General features: G+C 54.8%; 2 protein-coding genes across 9 annotated transcripts in view; one reads left to right on the top strand and one right to left on the bottom strand.

Annotated features, from left to right (window-relative positions):
* The first annotated feature begins 5937 nt into the window (after positions 1 to 5937).
* PIN1 (peptidylprolyl cis/trans isomerase, NIMA-interacting 1) lies at positions 5938 to 17698 on the top strand. The gene is made up of 4 exons (XM_045863058.2): positions 5938 to 6142; positions 8177 to 8389; positions 16047 to 16157; positions 17078 to 17698. The coding sequence occupies exons 1-4, from the start codon at positions 6085 to 6087 to the stop codon at positions 17185 to 17187; spliced, it is 492 nt and encodes a 163-aa protein (XP_045719014.1). The 5' UTR covers positions 5938 to 6084; the 3' UTR covers positions 17188 to 17698.
* A 3577-nt stretch (positions 17699 to 21275) lies between these two features.
* OLFM2 (olfactomedin 2) overlaps positions 21276 to 25817 on the bottom strand; it is a 63384-nt gene continuing 58842 nt past the window's right edge. For all 8 annotated transcript variants that reach the window (XM_054504935.2, XM_045863057.3, XM_054504933.2 and 5 more), the window contains 4 exons: positions 24405 to 24551; positions 23938 to 24157; positions 23486 to 23592; positions 21276 to 22466 (listed from right to left, as the gene is read on the bottom strand). In XM_054504935.2, the coding sequence (XP_054360910.1) occupies positions 21789 to 22466; positions 23486 to 23592; positions 23938 to 24157; positions 24405 to 24551 (1152 nt within the window). In that variant the 3' untranslated portion in view covers positions 21276 to 21788. The remainder of the gene's footprint in view (positions 22467 to 23485; positions 23593 to 23937; positions 24158 to 24404; positions 24552 to 25817) is intronic.

Raw genomic sequence — 25817 nt, 5'->3', positions numbered from 1 at the left:
CATGGTTAAGCATCCACAGTTCCTGGACTCTTGAAATCCTAGGGGACAGAGTGAGAGAGCGTGGCATAGGCTGAACTTTGGTCTTTAGTGGTGGGATTTGGGGAACCCAGCCTCTTTGATCCTCGTTTTCCTACTCTAAAAAGGAGCACCATGATGACACCCACATCTCAATGAGATAATGCGGTTAAAACAGCAGGATGTCTGGCACAAAGTGTTTTAAGCTGTCTCCAACCTTCCCCCAGGTGGGAGTAGACAGGACACCAAACACCCCATCTGTGTTCCCCGTGGCCGCAGATCCCAGGGTCGAGGTTGGCCTTTCCCCAGAGCTGCATTCTGGAGCCGTTCTCAGGAGCTTCGCCCAGAAACTTGCCCCATCCCTTTTCCCCTCTCTCGTATTGACCTGGCTGATGTCTTGCAGTACATTAACATGTTCAAGTCTAGCCTACTGCTCCTCCCCTTCCCCCTAAGCCCCGCCCAGTCTACTGCCTTCACTTCACTACCAAGCTTCTTGGGAGGTAGACCTGCCTGCTGCCTAGGGTGCTGCTGGCCTGTAGTTCATGGAGGATGATCTTTCCTTGGTCCCCATTAGACACCTTCCTACCTGCCCTCTTGGCTTCCCTTCTGTCCTTAGGACTCAGCTCCCTCCTGATGTCAGAAATGTCTGTTTCCTGATACCTTGCTCTTCCTACTCTTAGAGCTATCTCCCCCCATATTTGTCTACTTAAAAATAGATCCAACAAGATGTTTTTTTTAATACACCATAGCCTTGTCAAGGTGGTTACTTGTTAATTTCAAATCAGCATAGAAAAGTACGGGCTGAAAGTAAAACCCTTCTTGTCCCATTCTCTCTCCTGAAGTCAGGTCTTTTCCAATACATTTATAGAAACTCCATTTTTATTTTTTTTAAATGGCCATGCTAATATCTGCTTGTAAAAACAATCCAAATGTTTTGTTAAAAAATAAGTTTCTTATTAACAGCACCCTTCCCACCAGTGGCAATTCTTAACATTTGAGTAAATCAGTAATTTTCTAAAATACAATCTATAATTTTTATACAATTGGGATAATTATGCATTCTGTAATATATACCATTCGGTGCTTTTTTGTTTGTTTTTAAAGTAGGCTCTGTGCCCAATGTGGGACTTGAACTCATGACCCCAAGATCAAATCACATTTTCCACCGACCAAGCCAGCCAGGCACCCCAGTAGCTTGCTTTTTTATGCTTTATTTTTCACCTTTCCATATAAATTGTCTCATTCCTTTTCATTAGTTTATTGGTACTTGCTTGTTTTGCTTTTTTTACGTAAAAAGGAAGTATGGAGGGATTTTTGTGATGATGGCACGCCCCTGTGTAGAACTGTAGTGGTGGATGAAGGACTTTGCTTTTGTCAACCAGGATGTAGGAAGAAAGATGGAATGCAGGCTGTCAAATGAATCTGCCTGTATTGTAAGTGAATCACATGACCACACCAAAAGGGGTTGGGAAGAAAGGAGCTAACTTAAGTAACTTTGGAAAAAGTTTTTTTTTTTTTTAAGATTTTATTTATTTTTGACAGAGAGAGTGTACAAGCAGGGAAGCAGCAGGCAGAGGGGGAGGGAGAAGCAGGCTCCCTGCTGAGCAAGGAGCCCGATGTGGGGCTCGATCCGAGGACCCTGGGATCATGACCTGAGCCAAAGGCAGACGCTTAATGACTGAGCCACCCAGGCACCCCTGGAAAAAGTATTTTAACTGGATACTGTAAGGCTAAAGATAAAAAAGAATTATACATAAACCCTGTACTCTAATTAAATAAATTCCTCACAGCATTATGATTAAGCAATTCTGGAACTACTTTTGTACATATATAACCACACACACACACACACACACACACACACGGTTGAATGAATGGGTAAATATACTGTAGATAGTGAGAACCAGATTTCTCACTGCTAGAGGAAGAAGTTACAAAGAAAACAAGGTGGGATGAAAGGAGGTAGCTAGAATAAACCCTGTGAGGCTGGATTAGAGTTGGAGGCATCAGTATGGACTCATACTAAAAACTAAACTTTTTAGTTTAGTATGTATACAGACATGCAGAAATGCAGATATGTATGTTTATATTTCCTTGCTTTATCCACTTGGACCAGAAGCAGTGACACCCCAGTAACAATGGGCATACCCAGCACCTAGATCTTGGTTTCTAAACACCATTCTCCAATGAAAGGAACCAAGCCTTATAGAAGTGATTGGTTCCCAGAACTAGAACAGAGAATTTACAAGCTGAGCCTGGAATATCTTGTGATGCCACGAAGTAGGAAGTGCTCAAATAGAAAGGGTGAGAGCGTGTAGAAAGGGCACAGAAGCCAACTTGTGAAAGAGCTCTCAGTGGCCAAATTGGAACAACCTGAACAACCAAATAATAATAATATTGGACTATGATCAAAAGAATAAATATCTTTGAGCCCATGCTCGTATCAATAAATAATTGAATATGTAAATAAACGGGGGAGAAGGGACAATTCTTTATTACAAAAGAATTGCAGTTAAATGTAGAAGGAAAGAAGGAAATAAGAAATCACCACTGCATCACCATAGTAATAATTGCTGTAGACAAAGAAATATTGATAGATGCTAAAATTGGTGGGCAAAAGTTTAAGCAGAAGTAGTCTCAAAGTATCTCTCAAAAAGAGGAAAATAGTAAGTTTACAAAGAGGAAGAGGAAAATAGTAAATCCATCACAAAGAGAAAAATAATAAGTTTAGATACTGCCTTAACCAAGTGATCAAAGTTAATAACCATCACAAGTGGGAGGCAGATTGTTAAGGTGGTCCCTAATGATCCTCTTGTCCTGGTATTCACATCCTTGTGTAATCCCTTCCTCTTGAGCATAGACCAGACCTAGTTTCTAACAAATAGAACAAGGCAAAAGTAATGGGATATCACTTCTGAGATTAAGTTGCAAAGAGAATGTGGCTTTTGTCTTGCTTTCCCACTTGTTCATTGATGAAAGCCAGCTGCCTCATGGAGAGGCCCCCAGCTAAAGCTAGTGAGGAAATCTATTCCTCAGTCCGTGATCACCTTAGCAACTAAATCCTGAAAGCAACCACATGAAGGAGCTTGGAAGTAGATCCTGCCCCAGTCAAGCCTTCAGATGAGACCACAGCCATTCCTGCGGACACCAGCTAAACTGTGCCTGGATTCCTGACCCATAGAAACTGTGAAATAATAAATGTTAATCCACTAAATTGTGGGGTAATTTGTTACACAGCAAAAGATGCCTTAATACAAGTAAAACAATGCAACATCATTGATCACCTGGTATGATGCACTGAGAAGGGCACATTGTCTCTGTGATATCCTTCCCAATCACATGGAACCTCAATCAAATCATGAGAATATCAGACAAACCCTATCATGGCAAAATATCAGAATGAGGGACATTCTGCTTTCTGAAAGTATGAAAGGTCATGAAAGACAAGAAAAGACCTAAAAAATGTCATGTACTGGAGGAAACTGACAATGACAATGTGTGTCCTGGAACATAAAAAGAATGTTAGTGGGAAAATGGGAAATTCTTTTCTAAAGTCTAGTTTAATTAATAGTATTGTACTAATGTTGATTTCCAATAGTATTTACAAATGTTTGATCATTATTCTATGGCAGGGTTTCTCAGCTTTGGCACTGTTGACATTGGGGCTGGATAATTCTTTGTTGGGGTGGCTGTGCATTGTAGGATGTTCAACAACATCCCTGGCCTCTACCCACTAAATGCCAGCAGCATCTCCCTATCCACCATTTGTGACAACCAAAAATGTCTAAGATATTGCCAAATGTACCCTGGGGGGAAAAATGACCCCTGGTGATCTCTGTTCTATTATTATTTTTTTAAGATTTTATTTATTTATTTGAGAGAGAGAAAGAGAGAGAGAGAGCACAAGAGGGGGGAGTGGGAGAGGGAGAAGCAGACTCCCCGCTGAGCAGGGAGCCCGATGCGGGACTCGATCCCGGGACTCCAGGATCATGACCTGAGCCAAAGGCAGTCACTCAACCAACTGAGCCACCCAGGCGCCCTGTTCTATTATTTTTTTAAGACTTTATTTTTAAGCAATCTCTACACAGGATGTGGGGTACGAACTCACAATGCCAAGATAGAGAGTCCCATGCTCCACCAACTGAGCCAACCAGGAGCCCCACCTCCATTCTGTTATTATGTAAGGTGTTAATATAAGGGATGGCTGGGTAACGGGTAGATGAAAAATCTATACTATTTTTGCAATTCTGTGCTAAGTTGAAAATCATCTTTTAAAAAAAGATTATGGAGGGGTGCCGGGTGACTCGGTTGTTAAGCGTCTGCCTTCGGCTTAGGTCATGATCTCAGGGTCCTGGAATCGAGCCCCATATCAGGCTCCCTGCTCAGCAGGAAGCCTGCTTCTCCCTCCCCAACTCCCACTGCTTGTGTTCCCTCTCTCGCTGTCTCTCTCTCTGTCAAATAAATAAATAAAATATTTAAAAGATAAAATAAATAAAGATTATGGTTATGATTTGTAAAAAAATTAAAATGTTATATTGAAACTTACATTCCTCAATTTTTCCTTCACCTGAATTACCAGTGGTAGTCATTAACATATTTGAATGAATCCAGAAATTTTGTTATATAGTTTTTACACAATTGAGGTAATTATACATATATTACTCATACTGTTCAGCAGTTTCCATTTTATGCTTTTTTAATGCTTTGATATCTTTCTATAAGGGATCTAATTCTTTTCAATTAATTGTTGTTTTGTTTTGCTATGCTTTCATACATACTATAATTGCTATGCTGTACTGTGACTAGCTTTTGTTTTCACCCATCAAACATATTCTTGCTATGGGCCACTTTTGAGAGCATTCTACAAATTAACGCATTTAATCTTTGCATCAAAGGTATGTATAAGATATATATTCTTATCCTCATTTGCAGAGGGAGAAGCTGAACCACAGAGATTAAGTAATTTGTTCAAGGTCATAGCAAATGGAGGGCCAGGCTTTGAACCCGGCAATCTGGCTCCTGAAAGCTCTTAGCCTACTACATCCTGTCTCAGATTTTTTGTAGACATGTTTCCCTGTGTTTCATATGACGGCGCCTCATTCTTTTTAATGGTCACATAAGGGTCTAGTTATAGATGAACTATCATTGAACTCTTCCCTGTTGGTGTCTTTGCCTCTCATATCTCCAGCCTGTCCCCAGGCATCTCCTCGGTATCCCATAGGTGCCACACTCAATTTTAAATCGATTCAAACTGAGTTCATGATCCTCCTACCGGCACGTCCTCCTGTGTCCCCAGCTAAGTGGCCCTGCCAACACCCACCAGTCACCCAGGACGGAGGCAGGAGCCAGACTGAGAGGGAATAAGTAAAGTAGGTTCCAAAGGAAGTAGAAGATGTTTGGGTCAGTGGCATAGGGAAAGGGTTAGTCTTGCAAAAGAAAAAAAAGTGGGGGCATAGCTTTGGACATCTGGAGGAAACAGGTGGGGAGAGGGAGGATGGAGGAGCCAAATTTAGGCTTCTGGGTTCTTCGCTGCTCATCACCAAGGCAACTACGTTGCTACGGCAACAGCTAAGGTAGCACCGCCTCTTTCAAGTACCTCGTGGGCTGCGGTCACCGCCAAACCACCCAGACACTTCCGCATGGAGGGTGCGGGCCTCTGGGAACGGTTTAGGAAGGCGGGAATTACTGCCGCAGTAGCCAATCGGATGGGGCCTGCGGCGAAGGACGCAAAGGAGGGGTCCGGACTTCTTTGATGCTCACCAAAGGGTGTCGAGAAGGACGGGCTCCAGTCCCCTCCCCACCAGTTAGGGGCAGAGTGAGGAAGGGGGCGGGATCCGGGTGAGGCAGTACGGGGGCGGGACCCAGGTAAAATGCGGGGAGGATCCGCCCAGTCTCGCTGTTACCCAATAGAAAGCCTGAAAGCCTCTCTGGACTGTTAGGGTGCCCAATGAGCATCGTCGCCAGGCCCCGGAGCGAGGCGTACCGAGCCAATCAGCGGCGGCGGTGGGCGGGCGCGGGCGGCATAGGCGGTGCGGCGGAGGCGGAGCGGGCGCTGCGGCAGGAGGGAAGATGGCGGACGAGGAGAAGCTGCCGCCCGGCTGGGAGAAGCGCATGAGCCGCAGCTCAGGTGCCGCGGGGGTCGGGGCTGGGGCGGGGCCGCGCGGGCCCGCGGAAGCAGGGCTCGAGCTCGCCCCTCGGGCGCGGCGGCGCCGCCCGATTCCCGTGGGGTCTTGGCTCCTCCGCGTCTTCCCAGGGTAACGGCCCGGGCCCGCCCCGTGGGGGCTGCGAACCTCAGCAGCGGGGATGCCGGAGGAAACTGAGGCAAGGGGCGGGGCCGGAGAGACCCAGCGCGCTGCCGGGGTGGTGAAGGGCTGGTGATCCCCCTGCACTCCCCTGGGTGATGGCCCTGGCCCTGCCGATCCGGCTGACACCTTTTGGCCTGATGGACCTGACGTCCCCGGGGAACGTTTCTGCACTCTGCTGGGCCCGGGAGGCACCCCCGGGGAAGGACACCCCAACCCCATGCTCAGGGCGTGGCCCCAGGGTGTTGCCCGGCCTCGGGTCCACAACCTACTCCTGCTAACCCGCCTGCCATCCCCACCCCATCTAATGCTGAGTCTGCCGGATCCGCCCGGTGGTATTCTGCCTGAGGATGGACCGTGTGCTGGGAGCCCGATTTAAGGCTTATCCACAATAATAATATCAGTAATAGGGCACGTTCATCTCACCGCCCAGCATTGTGCCAAGTGTGTTTTAAGTGTGTTCTCTCTCTGACCACAACTCTGGGAGATAGGTAGTTATTACCCCCATTTTGCAGGTGAGGAAACTGAGGTCGGAAACTTAAGGAACTCACCCAAGGTCATTCATTCCAAGGGGGTGGGGGCTGGATTAGAAGTCTGACTGCAGAGCCCCCTGCCCTTGTCACTGCAGACTAGTGAGGGGGGCCCAGCATCTCACCGCACTGCCTCCATAACCCATAAAAATCACAGTCACAATGATTTCTGTTAATTGAATGCCAGGCCCTCTAGTGAGCACTTCCCGTAGATCATCACTATTCTCCACATTAACCCTGTGAAGTTATGTCCTTAATTCTGCCACTTCACCCCCACTTTTCAGATTAGAAAACCAGGGTTCAGGGAGATAGAGGCCATTGCTAAGTTTTTAAAGTCAGTCACTGGCTCAGCTCTCACCCAGCCTGCTACAGCCCTGCTCTGTGGCTGCAACCTGCAGCATGAATCTGATGCCCTACCCAGTTCTGGGCCCCCTCTCTTGCCATTTATGCTTGATTCCACCCTGGTGGTTTTCCTCAGGGGTGACATTCAGCTCTTCACGGTGCTGGATGCAAGTCATCCATGCAACCCAGGCAAAATCTCAGCCTCTGGAATGATGCCTGGGCTCTCCTGGGTCCTACTTCAGTCTTCTCGCTTGCAGCCTTCACCCCTACTGCTCCTCAGGCCCTGGGTAACGTCTGGCCCCCAGGAATGCTGTCCCTAGTTGTGCAGCCCCGTGCACCGGGTGCGGGTTAAGAACAGAGCTTTCGTGTTTGACAGCTTGGGTATAATTCCTGCCTCCAACCATGTGTGCCTGGAGTAGAGTGTACACTCAGGAAACATTACCAAAGACGTGGAAGGTGAGGCCTCGTTTCTGTCATCTATAAAATGGAGATAATAGCTGTCACACTCCTAGTGTGTCCTAGGCACTACCCTAAGTGTGGCAAGAGCTGTGAGCTCACTCAGTCCTTAGAACAACCCTACAAACAGGGACTGTTGTTAATCTACATTTTACAGGTGACAAAATCGAGGCCCAGAGAGGGTAGCTCACACGGTGAGTGACAGAGCCAGATTTGAACGGGCAGCCTGGCCACCTCGTACATGCTGCGAACCACTCCCTGTCCCCCGCGGCTTCCTCTCTCCTGTCACTCTGGGTTCTTTTCCTCCTTGAAGTCTCCCAATAACTGAAGTTACTACATTGTCTTATTTGCTTGTTGGGTGCCTGTCTGTCCCAGCACCTAGAGCGTCAGCTCCCTAAGGGCCTGTGGCACGTGGTGGACACAGTGGATTTGTTGAATGAAGGCATTCCATTGGCCAGTGCCTTGTCTTGGCCTCAGGGTGGTGTCCTTTGAGCAGGTCCCCACTGAATCCCTGCCCCCCCCCCCCCCCAGGCCGGGTATACTACTTCAATCACATCACTAATGCCAGCCAGTGGGAGCGGCCAAGTGGCAACAGCAGTAGTAGCAGCAAAAATGGACAGGGGGAGCCCACCAGGGTCCGCTGCTCACACCTGCTCGTCAAGCACAGCCAGTCACGGCGGCCCTCGTCCTGGCGGCAGGAGAAGATCACCAGGACCAAGGAGGAGGCCCTGGAGCTGATTAATGGTGAGCAGGGCTGGCAACAGGTTAGGGGGGAGGGTGGGGGTGGGGGGTGTCCTCTCCTTGGGAACCGGAACCAGCCTCGTAGACCTCACACCAGATCCTGCACCCCAACCAACACAGCCGTCAGCGTTGGCCGACACGGAAGTGCCTGAACATGACATGAGCCTGGGCCACACAGCTGCCTCTCCTTTTTCTTTCTGTCTGGCATCTGAGGGTGAGCCAGGTTAGGAGGGGAGGACCCAGCCTTGGGGGCTGGCAGACCTGGGTTCGGATGGTAGCTATGCCCCGTAAGCTCCAGGACCTTGGGGGACTTGCGTAACCTCCTTGAGACTCCGTTTTCACCTCTGTAAAATGGGCGTTGTCCCATACCTGCCCCCGAGGCCCATCGCGCCAATCCTGCGAGGTGAGGGTGTTTGGTGCCCAGTGGGCCCTCAGTCATTGGGAGCTATTGTTGAGGGTAATGTCATCGAGCAGGGTTCTGGGGCACCTAGGTGGGTGGGGAGGGAGGGAGGTTGGAAAGGTAGCAACGTAGAACTTGCTAGCAGGGTTCATGACTTACCTCTGCCCTGAGAGAGGATGCTGTTCCTGTCTCTGTTCTGTTTCCTCCACAGTCTAGAGCACTGGTGAGAACACAGACTTTTTCTTAAAAGGCCAGATGGTGAATACTTTAGGTTTTGAGGCCGTACATCTCCGCTTTGTAATTGATAGCAGCCTGAGATAATATGTACCCAAGCGGGTGTGGGCGTGCGTGTCAATAAAACTTTATGAAAACAGCAGCATGTCGCCCGTTACGGCTGTCCGTTGCAGATCCGTGGTATAGAGCTGCCTGGCATGGCCACCACTACCTACACGGGGCTGTTTCCGTTTAAATTAATTAAAACTAAGTCATATTAGAGATTGGTTCCTCACACACTGGCCACACTTGAAGTGCTCAGTAGCCACATGTGGGGAGCGGCTGCCATCTCAGCGCAGACCTAAAACATTTCCATGCTTACAGGGAGTTCCTTTGGACAGTGCTGGTCTGGATCTCACGTGTGGTGTCATCATTCAGGCTCTGCCACCACAGACCCCAGGCCCCTCCTGGGCTGCTCTTACCACACATGACCCAGTGCCTCACCCAGACCCAGCTGGCCTGAGTGCCCATCTGGCTCTGCCCAGCCCTGGCTGTGTGACCTTGAGCAAGTTACTTAACATCTCTGAACCTGTCTTTTCATTCGTAAAATTCATGTTTTGATAATAGAACCTACACCTCATAGGGTAGTTGTGAAGACTCTGACCTAATGCAGTGAAGCTTGAATAACAGTTCTGGTGTCTAGTAAATGTTCTGTAATTGCTAGCGGTCATGATGATTGTTGTAATGAGCACAGGCCTGGCAGAGTGCACAGTCAGTCAGTATTGGCTCTTGTTTTACTGTCACATCCCTTGGTCCAGTATTTGGCCTCCAGGATATTACTTAAACCCACCCACCACCACCGCCTTCCCCCGTACGGTGTCTGGCCTCTGTGAGCCTCACACCTCAGCATTACAGAGAGGAGCAGAGTTCATGCACAGAATCTGGAAGGCAGATTAAAGAGCTCGCCTCCTGAGCTCCGTGAGGACAGGGACTGGCTCTCTTCCCACCGTATTCCCACCGCTCTACACACAGCCTGGGCTACAGTCAGTGCTCACAGCCTTGTTTCAGGAACCAACGGGAAGTGAGAAGGATTCCTAGCAGAGGAAGTGGCAGAAGTAAAAGCCTGGGGCAAGGCCATAGCCAGGACTCCGGGGAAGGCCGCACGGGCGACTGAGGGGGGATGAGACCCTGCAAGGGCATGTCCCAGCAAGGTTGAGGGGGGCCCCAAGTGAGGTGAAGAGTTTGGGTCCTTTCTGGAGATGGCAGGAAACATGGCCACATATGATGTCAGGACGGCTCTGCAGTGCTTTGCTTTCAGGAAAGAGCTGTGTGGCCGGAGTGTGAAGGGCCAGGGAAGCTGGAGGGCCCAGAGCCCAGGTGGTTGGGTCTAGCAGTGAGCGATGAGGGGGGTCTGGCTGCCCGAGGGGAAGAGGAGGAAGTGGGTGGGGAAAGCCCAGAGAATCACGCGGTGACTTGGGTCTTCCCAGCTCAAGTGGTCCCTGTTCTGAGGCTTTTGGACCCACAAGAGTGAGCAAGAGGCAACAGGCATTTGGAGATTGAGTCTCCACTGGTGGAGGGGACTTGGGAAGAGGCGCAGTCTGGGGAGGGACTCATTAAGTCTGAGGGGCCCAAGGAAGAGCCGTTGGGGGCCAACTGGGAGAAGGTCTGGATTCAGCAGAGCAGCCAGGCCAGAGACGGAGACCTGTGGGGCAATCCTGGCAAGAGATGGCAGGAGGCTGAGGCAGGAGGGCACGGGGAGATCTGAGCGTGCGTGGGAAGGGAGGCTGTCAGGCCATGGAGATTGCCTGAGAGGGGAGGTGAGGGTGCCGCCCCATCTCCAGGATGGACAAGTATGCGCCCGGTGAGCTGATACTGTGGCAGGAGCCTGGGGGTGCTGAGGTCAGCTTAGGTCTTAGAGAAGGGGGATCGGGGAGGTGCTCTCAGGAAGCAGCCGGGCCCTGGGGCCTAACCCTAAGTCAGTGCAGACTCGGGCGTGTTAGCAAGGGCTGGACTCACGGACCTGCACAGATGGCCTGGGGGAAGCTGTGGGAGGACCTGATGGGCCAGGGAGGGGTGGGGGAGCAGATTCTGGAGAGGTCCAGGGGCAGAATCAGGACTGGATAACAGGTTAGCTGGGCAGGGGAGCGGGGGTCAGAACCAGTGTGGCTCATCCTGGAGTCCCACACAGATGGAGCCTGGTGCCAGCCATGTGGCCTTGGGCAAGTGTCTCAGAGCCTTGGCTGAATCATCTGTAGAACGGGGGCAGGACGGCCATGAGGTCCAGGGGCCGGCCAGCGGCGGACTGCCCAGCAGAGCAGTGGGCTCAGTGCCAGGTGCTTGCTGTCTACACGGGACCCCGGTCATTGAGGCATGTGTGTTTGGCGGCCAAGGTCAGGACAGAGCGTCTGCTGCTTCCCTGAAAGAGCTCTGGGCAGCCTGGTGGGCTCCCATGTAGACCCGACAGTGATTTTGGCCTGCTTACTCAGTGTCTTGAGATGGGGCTGGGTTGGGGAGGTCATTAGGAGAGTGCAGTGAGACGGTGCGCTTCGTAACCACTCACTCATGTGCCGTGTCAGCAAGCTTGGGGTGTCCAGGCCTGCTTTTCTCTTCTGTGAAAGAGGATGTTCCCTCTGTCCTGGGCTAGTTCCAGGTGATCAGGAGATCAGGATTGGGGACTCGAATCTCATCAGTACCCATTTAGGTCCAGTGCTCCCCACTGCCCCGAGGGGACAGGCTGCCTGCAGTAGGAACCAGAGTGTCCGCATTTTCTGCTGAGGCTCCTTTTTCTCTGCAGCTGCTGGGCTGTGGCCAGGCCCTGTCAGGGATCTGAGGACCAGCTGCCTGTCATTGCCAGTGTCCTTGTCTAAGGAGGCCAGGCTGTGGAGAAGCCCTCTCCACCTGCTCCCCATCCCTCCAGTCCCACAGGCCCAGGGCCTGAGTGTCCCAGGGAGGCCCTGGTGGAAGGAGCAGCTCCCTCAGCACACAACCATGCTGAGGACTTAAGGGTCCCAGGGAGGCCCTGGTGTGAGCAGCAGTCCTCATACCCAGGGTCTGAGGGTCAATGAGCACCTTTGGCCTAGTGTCCCCACCCAAGATCAGTGAGTCCCTTCCAGCCTGCTGGCTTCAGGCTGGGTCTCTGGTCTCTCGGAGCCCCTCCCACTGGATCTTGGGTCGTCTGGGACAGCAGATCTAATCCTGTCACCTCTTTCTCTGTCCAGGCCCCTTCCCTAGTTTGTCTCTAAACCTTTTTAGGGGCGCCTGGGTGGCTCAGTCAGTTAAGCATCCAGCTCTTGATTTCAGCTCAGGTCACCATCTCAGGCTCGTGAGATCAAGCCCCCTGTTGGACTCTGCGCTGGGCGTGGAGCCTGCTTAGGATTCTCTCTCCCTCTCCCCCTCCCCTCTAAAAAAAAAAAGAGACTCAGAGACCACCCGATTTGTTTACTCACTTTCCCCGAAATAACTGTGGTGTATTAGCTCGGGGTGCTATAACTGAATACCACAGGCTGGGGATTTATTTCCCACAGTTCTGGGGCTGGAAGTCTGAGGTGAAGGTTCACACCAATTCAGTTTCTGGTGAAGACTCTCTTCCTGGCTTATGGATCGCCGCCTTCTCGCTGTATGCTCATGTGGCCTTTCCTTGGTGTGTGCACATGGGGAATGAGACATGGAGCTCTCTGGCGTCTCTTCTTGTAAGGACACTAATCCTGTGGGATCAGGGGCCTCCCTTATGACCTCATTTAACCCTGATCACTTGCATGAAGGCCCATCTCCAAATACAGTGACGGTGGGGATTGGGGCTTAACGTATGAATATGGGGGGACACAATTCAGTCCCTAACACAGGGACGGACAACTAGTAACTATCAGGAGCTTGCGCAGAACCAGGCACTGTGCCTGCCGGAACTACCCCTCCTGGTAGCCCTCCAAGGTGGGAGCTGCTATCATTAGCCCATTTTACAGACCAGGCACGTAAGGCTCCAAGAGGCAGTCAGCCACCAGGGTCACTGAGCTCAGGAGGGGTAGAGCTGAGGTCTGAATGCGGTAGCGGGAGTCCAGAGTTTGGCCTCCTCGGCCTCAAGAGACGCACTGAGCAGGCCAGCCTGTGATCTACCTGCTGCGACAGGTGCCCTTCGGTCATTCAGCCAGTTTCAAGGGCTCCTGGACTCCCCGAAGCAGGTGGGAGTTCCTTGCTTCAGACTCGGAGCTCCTTGAGAGGCCGCCCCCAGGTCTGCCTCTCTCTCAACCGGAGCCCCGTTGGATGGGTGCCGTCTTGGTGAGGGGTGCTGAGGCAGGCAGGCCAGGCCAGGGCATTGCGGTGGGGAGCGGGGGGCGTGTGGTAGGTGCTTCCTTTTCTCCCCCTCTTGAGCCTTTTGATGTGAGGTGCACAGGGAAAAGACATGAGGCTCCAGTGTTCCTGCCTAAAGATCGGAGGGGTGGATCCCACTCCCGCCTTCCCTGTGGCCTGTTTCTGTCTCATTTACTCATGAATCCCTTCAGCGTTAGCGAGCACCTGTTCTGTGCACAGAGCAGGGTGCCGGGAACGCAGCGGTGAGCAAGGCCAACCGGCCCTGCCCTCCCAGCGTGAGGCGGGTGACAGACACACAGGACACTGGCAAACGCAGGGAGGCACCTCACACAGCGGGGTCTTGGGAAAGGCTCCTGGGTGAGGCCAGAAGGCAACATACGCGCTTCCTGCGGGAAGAGACCATTAAGCAGAGGCCTGGAGGTGGTGGGGGCAGAGCAGGACTGGGAGAGATGTCCCGGCGGAAGGGGTAATCCTGAGCCCACGGGAGGCACAGGGGTCTGCGGGTTCCCTTGCATCTTGACTTGTGGCCAGACTCCTAAAAATCAGCTTCTAGAAAGGAGTGGGGTTTTTTTGTTTGTTTTCTAATCACTTGAGGCTTCTCTCCAAGCAGAATGTTTTCTGAGTTGGCTGGTCAGAGGAAGATTTGGGGGCTGTGAACGATGGCGGGCAAAGGCTTGGCCAGGCCGTCTAGGCTCCGGCGGATCCGTGCTGACTCACGGCCCCGCCCCTGGAGCCTGCGCGCCCCGTGGTGCTCGTGCGGGGCTCTGGGCGGGGCCAGGCGCCGCACGTGCTGGGCATGCGCGGACAGGGCCCGCGGGGAACCCTGTGTGCTCAGGATTCTCCGGCCCACGGATCGGGGTCCAGACAGAAGGGAGAGGGGGAGAGATCTCGAGGCTGCCCAGGTGAGGCGGGCAGATGGCCAGAAGTCCAGGGAGCGGAGGGGGAGGGGGGTGTCTTGGTGATGCCCGCTTCAGGGTGGATCGCGGTGGGTGCAGCTGGCACAGGGGGGCCCCCCAGCAGCCCAGGGGCTTGTGTCGCGTTGGCGAGCCTTTCTGACCAGGCAGCGTATCACACTGACGACCAGACCAGACAGACGTCCAGGCGAGGGGGCCCAGGGATGGGCAGATCACACAGACACAGGGGGATCCTTAGCACTGAGACATGCAGCCCTCATGGAAAGGAGAATGTGACGTCTGTCAAGGTCTCCGAGCCAGGCACTGTGCTGTGTGTCACTGTGGCCTGCTGGCAAGTGACTGATGCTTCAGAGGCAGCGGGATGGCCAGGACATGACAAGAGTGACAGGGACATGGGGAAGGCAGGGGTGACGCGGGGTCAGCCGTGGAAGCAGCCAAGCAGATCAGATACCAGGACACTGGTTGCTGACATGCTGTGCAGCAAGATGGGCCGGTAAGTGTGTTGTCACGGTTGTGATGTTTCGGTTGTGGTCCTAGCGAGGTTCGTCCTAGCTCAGCTTCCAGCAGATGGCCTGGCTGGGTGTCTGGGCCTCAGAGCACCAGGTAGATTAGCCAGCAGTGTCCCCGTGGTGCTCAGACAGCAGCGGTGGACAGAAGTGTCATGGTGGTGTTGAGAAGTCCACGGGCAGGTATGCCAGGGTGACCCTCACGTCCAGTGTGGGCTGGGTGGGTGTGTGGAATGTCCCTAGGAGAGTAGCTGCCTGGGAAGCCATGTGGGACCAGACCGAGGTGAGGGGCTATTCTGGTGGTCGGGGGCCAGGTGTCCTGGGAGCCCACCCAGTGGCCGCTCATTCGGGTGCTAGGGCAGCTGGTTGGAGCAGAGGAGGAGGCCCTTAGGGAGGAAAGGATGGGTTCTGGCTCCAAGGGCTCACACCTGAACTCAAGAGCAAGTGGGGGCTCTTCCCTGCCGGGCACACACAGTCCTGCGCGCTTTGCCCCCCGCATGCTGCCCCTGGCGTCCCTCTCCCCTCCGGGGAGAATCCGTACCCAACGGGGACAGTTCGTGCCACACAGAGGGTGAATCCAGAGTGATGCCAACACAGCCTTTTAGGGCAGCTGGGAGAAGAACTGTGTCAGGGGCCGTAGCCCGTGGGAATGACACGTGTCCCATCGAGGCTGCCTTGTGGTCTCTTCACGACGCCCCAGGAAGCAGCCTGGGCCTTGCATTGGACAACTGAGGCCCAGGGACTGAGGATTCAGCCGACTCCTGTGGCAGAGCTGGCCTGGTGCCCTGGCCTCCTGCCTTTCTCCTAGAAGCGTCTAGAAAATTTCCCCATCACCACCCTGGGAGATCTGGGTGGGGGCCCTGGGTCCCAGCATCCCTCTTCAGTGTCTGCCCTGCCTTCTGCTCTCCTCCCCAACAGAGCCTGGAAGTAGATTTTTTTCCCCCAAAATATGTGTTGGGGGGTGGGAAGAGGTCATGCTATATTCATGTTGTGTTGAGGGGGGGAGCGCTAGGAGTGACAAAGGGAGCAGGGGTGGAGGAATGGGGTGTGAGACCAGCATTGACCACCACGGGGTCAGGGTGTGCACGCATGCGGAAGGCATTTCATGGACACGTGTGACTGTGCACACATGTTGGGGGGGTGGCATTCATGGACACGTGTGAGGCGAGTGCTCACACATGCTCGTGTGCAAAGTAGGGCAGGGGTTGCAGGCCCCCTGTGCCGAGTGAAGAGCCACCCTCCACCTGGAGCCCTGCACCCCATCCTGCCCTGCCTCTGATGCAAGGTCTCCCTGTATGTCCCCGTGTCATGTGTGTCCACAGGCTACATCCAGAAAATCAAGTCAGGAGAAGAAGACTTTGAATCTCTGGCCTCACAGTTCAGCGACTGCAGCTCGGCCAAGGCCAGGGGAGACCTGGGTGCCTTCAGCAGAGGTGCGCAAGGAGCGGGCACTACCTAGCCCTAGAGGAGTCTCTGTCCCGTCAGTGGGGGTCCCCCAGCCAGACGGAGGTTGGGAGGGACAGCCCCGGCTGCACAGGCCTTCAGGGTCCACCAGGTGGCAGCACAGTCCCGCAAGCTTCAGAGGGAGTCGCCCTGCTTGGGGGGGCGTGGCGGGGCTGCTTCTGCCTGGTGTCCTTCCCTCCTGTGGTGGGGAGTCCGTCTGGGGGTCTCTCTGTGCAGTTGTCCCCATCATGGACCCAGCAAGGTAGGTACTGGCTGCCATTTGCCTCTCCTCTGGTTGAGGGGTATAAGGCTGGGTCCCCTGAGAGCCCCAGGGCCTGTCTCCAAGAATGCCCCTCCCAATACCACCCTCAGGAGTGGGGAAAGCAGGGGTGAGGAGAGGAGAGTTCAGATCGGCAGCCCTGAGTTTAGGCCTGTCTGGCTCAGGCAGTGGGAAAGGAGGAGCAGAGCGGATCAGGCCACCTCCTCCTCCTTTCCCTCCTCTTCCCCCTCCATCCTGGAGGTCTCCGGAGCATCAGGGAGGGGCCCAGGATGGGGTGAGGAGTGTGGGGAGAGCCAGCAAGGGGCTGTCAGCTGCCTGCCCGCCCCAGGAGGCAGGCGGGACAGATGATGCGGCAGGGGCTGGCAACGGGGGCCCGGGGAGACAAGTTCATCACCGAGATGTGCCTCCCAAGTGCCCAGCGGCAGAAGCCGCTCTGCCTGCCATCCCTCATGCTGTCCTTGGGCTTCCTGGGGCTTCTTAATGGCCCCGCCGCCCCACTGACAGGGCCATAAGCCGCATGATGGATGAGCATAGGGCTCAGCGCAGGTGGGAGCCCCATCTGCCTGCCCCACCTGGTCCTGGCCTGCGGCCGGACCTTGACCCTCACACGCCATCTTCACGCTTCCCCAGGTCAGATGCAGAAGCCATTTGAAGATGCCTCCTTTGCACTGCGGACAGGGGAGATGAGCGGGCCCGTGTTCACGGATTCCGGCATCCACATCATCCTGCGCACGGAGTGAGGGGTGTGGGTGGCTCAGGCCTGGCCTGCAGGGTCGGGTGGGGCGGGACGGGTGGCTGGGCCCATAGACTCTGCTCCCTGCTGTCAGCCGGCCAACGGGTGCCCCTCCCTGCTGATGTCACAGTATTTATTGTTCCCAAAATGGCTGAGGGGAGCTCTTCACCACTGGGGGCTCCCTCTCTGCCCCCAGCTGGGGCTGTCCCTGCCAGACTCCTCTCCCCTTTAGGAATTGACTTCAGAAGGGCAGGTGGGTGGGAGGCTCCCAGACTGAAGGGGTCAGGGTGACCTGTCCCAAAGAGACGGCCTGGTCAGCTGACGGCCCCTCTGTCTGTCCCCGCCACCCAGGTCCAAGATGGGGGCAGGACGGCCTTGTTTCTGGTTATGCTATGTTCCTCTATTCAACTGCAAAAAGCAAATGCTCCACATGGGGCCCAGGCTGCCCACCTCCTTGGGGCCCTCACTGAGGGTCAGTGCAGCCCTCTTCGCACCCTCGATTAAACTTGGAACCACTACTCTGCTGTCTTGTGTCTCGTTCCCTCCCCACTGAGGTGAGGGGGGAGCTGTCAGGAGCAATTCGTCTTCCGCCGTCCCTAGCGTCCCACGTATCCAGGCTGCATTTCCTCCCTGAGAAGCCTCCCTTCATCCTGGGCCCGGGGTGGCGGTGGGGGTCCAAGCAGGGAAGTGGGGCGCCAGTCAGTGTCCATGGTCCTCAAACTTGGGTGTTTAAGAATGTTCTAGAATGCTAGGGCAGTGCCCTGATGTCACATCTCTGGATTCAGCAGGTCAGGGTGGACACACACACACACACACACCTACACCCCCCACCCCCACTCCCCGGACGCAAGCCACTCCGCTCCCAACTAGAACAAATTACACCCAGCACCCTGAGGCCTGCTTTCCTGTTACCACAAATGCTTCTGGCAGGTTCTTCTGGATCCTGCCTCCTTCTCAGATGCTGTTACCTTAGCAACAGGGGACTAGCCAGGAAGGGAGGGGGCTACTGCCAGGTGCCTCTGAGAGTGGGGATCCTACCCAGCCCTCTGGGGGAGGGAGGCCCTGTACTGGACCGAGGAGAAAGGGCTGTCTTGGAGCAGAGGGGATGCCTATGGCAGAGCCGGTCGAGGCACCTCCCGGGTGGCCTGTGGGTGTGGCCCACCTGCTTTCTGTCACCTCCTCATAGCTACCCCTGTGCCGGGGCCTGGGCTGGGGGCCCAGTTCAGTCAAGGAGTTTATGGGCTTAGCCCACTCTGCCCCTCTCATTTAATGGGAACCATCCCAGATCGGGGCGGGGGGAGGGTGGCAGGCTAGCAGGGCTTGGGGACCTGAGCAAAAGAAGCCCTGCCCAGCCCCGTCCCAGGGGAGGCCCCTAGGGCTGTGTCTCATAAACAGTCACTTGGGCCAGCTCCCATCTGGCTGGTTTCTAGAGCGATCGTGCTCTGCTTGCTGCCTGCCAGAGTGTTTGTCGTTAAGGTTTAATGGGCCTCCTCGCCACTCCGCAGGCTGGAGGGGGGGCCGGTGGGCTGGCTGCACCTGCGGGCAGAATCTTCCATCACCTGTGGGGGCCAGCAGGCAGGCAGCAGCACCCCCGTTCGCACCAGCAATGCTGTGGGGTCGGGAGCGATCACACCCCTGCTGACCCCTGGAGCCTCTGGGAAGGAGCAGAAACAAAGGGGGTGGACAGGGGGCTGAGAAGCTGCTGGGGGGTGTTGTATGTTTTCCTGTGTGGGGTTGGCAGGAACATGGTCTTTGCGGCATTCTGTCACCTTGGGCGTGTGTGTGCCCAAGCATGCGTGTGGCCGTGTGACTCTAGTTATCCCTAGGTGTGTGTCCTGTGTGACACTAGGGAGGCCCCCTGACCGGGTGTGACCACCTCCCCCTGTGGACCTCCTCCTCCCTTTGTCTAGCTGTGCAGCGGCCCAAAGACAAAGACAAAGGAATGCCACCGTTAGCTAAACATGCCCCCGAGTCCACTCAGCGTCAGCGTGATTCATGAAGTAGCTCTGGCTTCCCTCACCTGCTCCACAAGCCCCACCCACCGCCTCCTGCCTGGAGGTGGGGTCGTAAATCCCAGGCCTTCTGGATGGTGACAGCGGTGCAGTCTTCCCTCCTGTCCCCTGGGTCTGGCATTTCCCTGCCCAGAATGCCTCAGGGCGGGGGCGGCGGGGGAGAGCGGTTTCCAACCTTCTGCCACGTGCACCAGCCCAGGTTTCTGTGGCCACGCGGCAAGGCTGGGGTGGATCACCTCCACTTGGGGTAAGGCAGGCACTGCCACGGGATGGGCTACGAAGTTCCCCACTGTAGCCGGGCCCACGTCCACGAGGGAGCAAGGCAGAGGTGGCGGCAGGCAGCCTAAGGCGCACAAGGATCCTGGCCTGGGTCGGGAGTGGACGGGCATCCCTCCTGCCCATCCTTGGTTGGAACAAAAGCCACAAACGCAAAAGGGTAAGGAGCACTGGCCCTGCCTCTGTGTGTGAGACAGGGACAAGGAAGTTAGGATGCCAGGCGCTTTGGGCATCTGCTGGACGACCGGCGTGCAGAGGTGACCCGCACACCCGCACCCAGCCCTGCGTTCTGTGTGCGTCTCCAGGGCTGGGTGGGTTTGGACAAAGACGGTGGAACTCAGCAGGCCTCTATCCCCGACCTTACTTTGGGAGTAGGAGAGACCAGTGAACTACTCTTCCACCTGCACCATGCTCATTTGGGGGATTTGCCTGCAAATAAATACGGATAGGAGGGCTGGGCTGCAGAGGTCCTAAGTGGCCCCTAACTCTGTGCCCTTTTTTTTTTTTAATCAGGTACAAAGTGCCTCAATGGGCTTATCCGGGAATCAGTTCCTTTTCAGTGTCAAACTTGTTAATTTAAATGGAAATTAATTGCTTTTCTTGAAGATTTCTTTAAAAATTGGTTTTAAATGAATGCATTAGGCAGTTACATTTATTATTCATTGGTTTCATTTGCAGTATGGTCCCCGTGTCCCGCGTTCCCGGAGATGCCAGCACAGAGCGGAGATGATTTAATCAGAGAGGCCATTAATTAGACATGGGCGGGGGAGGGTAGCTCCCAGAAGAGCTGGTGTCACTTCCTCCATGGTCTCAGTGGGGTGGGATCTAGGCCCCTGGGGTTCTTTACATAATATTCCTCCCCAGATTGAGTGGGGGCCATGTGGTGGGGCCAACGTGGGGGTGGCGGTCAGCATTACCTCTGTTCCCAGCCACCGGCCCCAGGGGTGACTCTCCCCACTCTTGCAGTCTGTCTCACCTTGGCCACCAGGGATCTGGCCAAAATAAGGTCCTCATCTGTTCTTCCCCTTCTGTGCCCCCCACTCCCCACCTTAGTCACATCACCAAGGCTCCTGAGGAATTGGCCTCTGCTTCTCCGGCCTCTTTCCGGCTCCCTCACGCTCCTTCCTGCCTCCCATACTTCCTAGCATGGCCGGTTCTTCACCTCCAGGAGCTGTAGTCTTCGTGTTGGGGCCCATCTCTGCCCAAGCCCCTTCCAGTGAATGGGCTCCAGGCGTGGGGTGAGGGTATGTTCAGCTGAAGGCACCCAGTGCCCCCTTCAGGCTGTTTCTACCTTTTAAGTAGTGAACTTAGAACAGGTGCGACTCATGTAAAATGATTTTGAAATTACAAAGCAAAAAGAGAAAAGGAAAAATATTGTGCCCTACTCTCTCATACCCAAATTCTTAAAAGCAGCCAAAGTGTTTAAAAAAAAATTTTTTTTTTTTAAGTTGCCAGATGGTTCAGTGATGCACCAGCGTGATCAATGAGTGAAAAACCAGTGATGGAGAATATTCATTGGAGGCCTGTTTTCATTGTTGTGATAGAATTCTCCGTTGTTTGGATCAAACTGCCTTCAAATTGTTTTCAAACAAAACAACTTTGGCTTGGGTCTCCTCACCTGTCTTCCCGAACGGCTCGCCCTGCCATGCAGCCCACCTGGCCCCCAGGCTGGGCTTGTCTGCCCCCGGTGCCCACAGCTTGTGGCCTGGGACAAAGGGGGCCCAGCCGGGATGGGTCTCCAGGCTCACACTTAGCCTCCACCTTGCCTCCTCTGCCCCACTGCGACACACAGAGCAACCAAAGCATCAAATGTCAAAGGTCCCGTTTATTCCAGCAACCCGGAAAGAAAGAGTGTAAATTAAAAAAAGAAACCGATCCATGCACTCAACTCCTTGAAGGGGAGGAGGGGGCTTGGAGGGAGGGCCTGGGGGGATGGGTGGGAAGCAAGGAGGGAGCGGAAGGAGAGAAGAGAGAGACTGAGTGGCAGACAGGGAAAGAACTGGAGAGTCAGATCCATGAAAAGACAGAGACAGAGGGACATCAATAAAAAGGCCGAAAGAGTGAAGTATCAAAATCAGAGACCGACAGAGGAGAAAAGACAAGACACAGAGAGAATGCACTAGTAGAAATACAGGCGCAGAGAAGGAAAGCCCGGCAAAAAGGGAGGGAGAGAAGAAAACGGACAGGAGAGGGGAGAGAGAGGGCCCGACGGAGACAGGAAGCGAAAGGGCCCCGGGCGGGCGGGGTCGAAGGGGCCCCCGCCCCGCCCCCCGCCCCGCCCCCCGCGGCCCTCGGGCGGCAGCCGGAGCTCCCGCAGCCGCTAGGGGTCCCCCGCGGTGCTGACGACGTGGAAGAGGGTGACGTTGTAGAGCACCTGGTGGCCGTTGTTCCAGGTGTAGAGGGCCCGCTCCCGGGGGTTGTAATCCAGCATGGAGATATGGGAGTACTGGTTGTGGAAGGGCACGTCCGTGTACTCGTAGCTGGACGTGTTGGTGAAGTAGGCGAAGTAGACCTTGGCCCCGGCCAGGTGCGAGTTGGTCACGTAGAGCACGCCGCAGATCATGAAGGCCTCCCCGGCGCTGCGCTTGGGGTAGCCGGTGTCCCAGGAGCGCACGACCTCGAGGGTGTGCGGGTCCAGCCGGCTGACCACGATGTTGCCCGCGTTCTGGTTGGTGGTGTACACGGCCCAGAGCCCGCTCTCGTCCACCATGAAGTCCATGTCCGAGAAGCCGCCCCAGGAGTAGGGGAAGGTGTTGTTGTAGCCGGCCCCCGGGAGGCTCCTCTGCACCAGGACGGAGCGCGAGCGGAAGTGGTACTTGACTACCACGTTGCTCTGGTACTTGTTGTAGAACAGGGAGCCGTTGTACACCACGTGGCCGGTGCCTGCCCACGGCTGCGGCAGCAGGTGCTGGATAAAGTTCTGGCCCTTGATGAAGTCCCCCAGAGTGCGGAACTCCAGGACCCGCCGGCCCTTGTAGTAGCCATCCATGTACCAGACCTACAAGAGAGCCGCGCGTCGCTGCCCAGCGGCCCGCCGCCACCCGAAGGCCCCAGCAACCGCCCAGGAATCACCCGTGGCCATTAGGGGTCCACAGTCACTTAGTGGTCATGAGTCAGTCCGGATGTCCAGTGACCATTCGTGACCGGCCATAGTCCCAGTCATGGGATCATTTGATCAGGAAACACCATGGGTCTGAAAACAGACACTTGCTACCTAAGGATCAGGGCATATCGCGGTCCCTGGTGGGCTCCCGGGGCCCAGGAATTTACCGCTCATTGGAGATGGGATGGTTAGCGGTCACTGGACAGCCCTGGGGTGACGAGGTCACTTGCATTCACCCCCGTAGCCACAAGATGACCCGGCCTGTCAGCAGCGTCTCCTCGACCGTCACCATGTCAGTCAGCAGGGGTGCGTGCCCTCACTAGGGCTGGTTATTGGGCCAAGCATCTCGAAAACTTTCACGCCAACATTATCACGACCATTTTGAAGATAAGGAAATTGAGGCTCAGAGACATTAAGGAACCTGCCCAAGGTTCTCTAGCTAAGAATTTGGTGGCAGCCGGATGCAAATCCAAGTCTGATTCCCAAACCCAAGCTCTTCACCACTTGGTTGAACCCCCATAATCCCTGGGAGGCCAGTGATCATAGTGAGACAATGGCTATTTACTACCTCTAGTCGCTGTGTCACTCAGTGGCCACCTACTGACCGATATCAGTCACTAGGATAGTCACTGGGCAGTTAGTGGATGGTTCCTGTGGGTCAGAGGTGATGGGCAATCATGACCATGGAGACCACTGGAAGTCCAAACGGTCAACAGACTTGGCTATTCTCGGGGCTGGAAGGTCCTCGGTCACCTGGGGTTACTAGACAGTCGAGAGGAGGGCCAAGGGCTCTGGAGATCCTAGGACACTTCAGCCTACAAGAGAGGCATTGGTGTGGAATTGCTGGGCACCTGTGGGCAGCCACAGGCTGTCTAACCCAGGCTCTGACCCCTGGGGTGGGCACAGTCACTCACCCGGCTATCCGCACTGGGGGCCATCGTGTCGGTCATCCAGGAGCCAAAGCGGGACCCCATGGCCCGAATGGTGATGGGGTTACTGACCCCAGTCAGCTTCCCACAGCCTGGGAGGCAGGAAGAGGGTAGATAAGGGTGGAGGATGGGAAGAGCCCGAGCGACACAGGGCAAGGATGATGTGGTGTGATCAAACTGGGAAGAGCTGGGACCAGGGGTGAGGGAAGATCCAGAAATCTGGTCCCAAGATGGAGTTAAGTTGAGGGTAAGGGGACTGGGAGTCAAACCCGTCAGGGGCATTTCCAGTTTGGGGGTCTATTTTAGGCCTTGGGTAGAGAAGTCAAAGGTCAAAGTTTAGAAGTTAGAGGTCAAAACCATGCCCAGCTTCTGGGCACATAGGTGGTATTAGGGTTGGGTGTGGAGGTCAGGGGTCAAAGTCAAGGGTCAAGGCATACCCAGCTTCTGGGCGCAGGCATGGAGCCGGGCCTCCAGGGCCATCACCCGCTGCTGCAGGTCCTCGTACCCGTAGGCGCCCATCTCCTCCTGGATGGCTGCAAGGCTGCTGGAGAGATTCCTCACCTCCTCCCGCAGGTGCAGGATGGTGCGAGTGTCCGCCTTGTACTGCTCCAGGACTGAGCTCAAGGGCAACAGCTCCGACATCCTGTCCTTCAGCTCCTGCCCACCAAGATGGAACCCTCACTGATCCTAACCCCTGAACTTTGATCCAGTCCTGACCCCAGTCTTGGACCCATAGCTTCACCCCCTTATCTCTGATGCACACCTGGCCCTTGACATTTGTGCATACTAGACCCTGGAACCCAGCCTACCCTTGGTCCCTCCCAGACATGACCCCACTCTCAGAACTAATGGACGCCGATCCCAACTCTTCCCTTGGCCTCTGACCTGACCCAGAGGGACCCACCTGGAAGCTCTTGGCTGAGAGGGACCCATCAGCCGCCCGGAGTCGTGCGTCCAGGCTTCGCATGAGGGTCTCCATGCTGCGCACGTACTGGAGGTCACGGTACGTCCGCAACTCAAGGACCTCCATGGACTGGGAGACGTTCTGGACCTAGGAGCTTGGGAGGGTTAGGGAAAGCCGGACTCCTGCCCTCCCCAAGCCCTGAGATGTCACAGATGAGGCCTGGCGGAGCCGGAGGCCAGCACCCAACCAACCTGCTCCCCTGATCTTACCGGCAACCTCCCCGCCGGGCTGGCCATTACCCCCTCTCACCTCCCACCCCTTCTTCCCTGGTCTCCAGGCTTACCCCCTTGCCCTGCCCCGCAGTCAGTTCTTCATACAGCAGCCAGAGGGAGCTTTTCAAAAGGAAGACCCTGCGGCCAGTCCTGCCTCCTCTCCATGTTCATCCACTGCGACCCACCAGCCCCCTTTCCTCTCACAGACTCTAAGCTCCTTCCTGCCTCAGGGCCTTTCCACCTGCGGATCCCTCTACTGGGTGCACTGTTCCCCTCGTCCTGCCATGCTGGCTCCCTCACCCTTCAGGCCTCATCTCCAGCATCACCTTCTCAGAGTGGCCTTCCCTGACCCCCTGCCTCCTGTAGCCCTCCACCCTCTCTCCCTTACGTGGTTATGTTCTTCCTAGCCACAGCTACTATCTGGAACATTCTCATTCATCAGCCTCCTTCAGGTGAGATCCTCACGGGCAGACCCAGTGTCTAGCTCATCCACAGCGAAATCCCCAGTGCCCAGCACTGGCCTAAACTAGATGCTCAGTAAGTGCTTTTCAGCTACATGATCGAACTGAATTCCCTTGCCCTAGCCTCTCCTAACCCCGAATGAGGACCCCCTGGTTCCCATTTCCACCTGCCTAAGGTGAGCTCCACCTGGTTAAGGTAAACTCAGAGACAGCACTGGGTGCTTGTGGAAACACAGATTTTCCTGAACCCCTGTTCACACGACACTTGGAAGTTCTCAGAAACCCAACAGCCCAACACCCACCCTGGATGCCACAACACATTTTTATAACCATTCTCAACAATCAGGGGATCCCACGTGGGTGTCCCAAACTGGCCAAGCAATGCTGGTGTTGTGGGCAAGGCAGGATCCTGCAGAGTTCATGGGTGGGAGAGTCCAGGGCTGACCGGGATCTCTTCTGTTCTCACCAATCCCTCAACTTCCTCTTCCATAGGATAATGATGGTTAACTGGTCCCTTTAGCTGACTAATGAGCAGTTCAGCTGGATAGTGTCAAGGGACAGCAGTCAGTCTATAAAGGGCACCAAAACATCCTCAGGGATGTTTTGAATGGGGACTGTTTTATATCGACCATAGTCAGAAGGGGATAGAATCTTGTATGTGTCTTGGGTTGGAGGGTGAG

This window comes from Mirounga angustirostris, unplaced genomic scaffold (assembly GCF_029215605.1).
Source record: "Mirounga angustirostris isolate CCGP_5_RB_7025 unplaced genomic scaffold, mMirAng1.0.hap1 SCAF_1, whole genome shotgun sequence".
Lineage (NCBI taxonomy): Eukaryota > Metazoa > Chordata > Mammalia > Carnivora > Phocidae > Mirounga > Mirounga angustirostris.
This window is presented reverse-complemented; position numbering and strand designations above follow the sequence as displayed.

Excerpts from the sequence above, each read along its gene's own strand:
- PIN1 (XM_045863058.2), top strand. The coding sequence starts at position 6,085 with ATGGCGGACGAGGAGAAGCTGCCGCCCGGCTGGGAGAAGCGCATGAGC. Across the intron at positions 8,390-16,046 it reads GGCCCTGGAGCTGATTAATG|GCTACATCCAGAAAATCAAG; the intron begins GTGAGCAGGGCT and ends GTGTGTCCACAG. Across the intron at positions 16,158-17,077 it reads CCTGGGTGCCTTCAGCAGAG|GTCAGATGCAGAAGCCATTT; the intron begins GTGCGCAAGGAG and ends ACGCTTCCCCAG.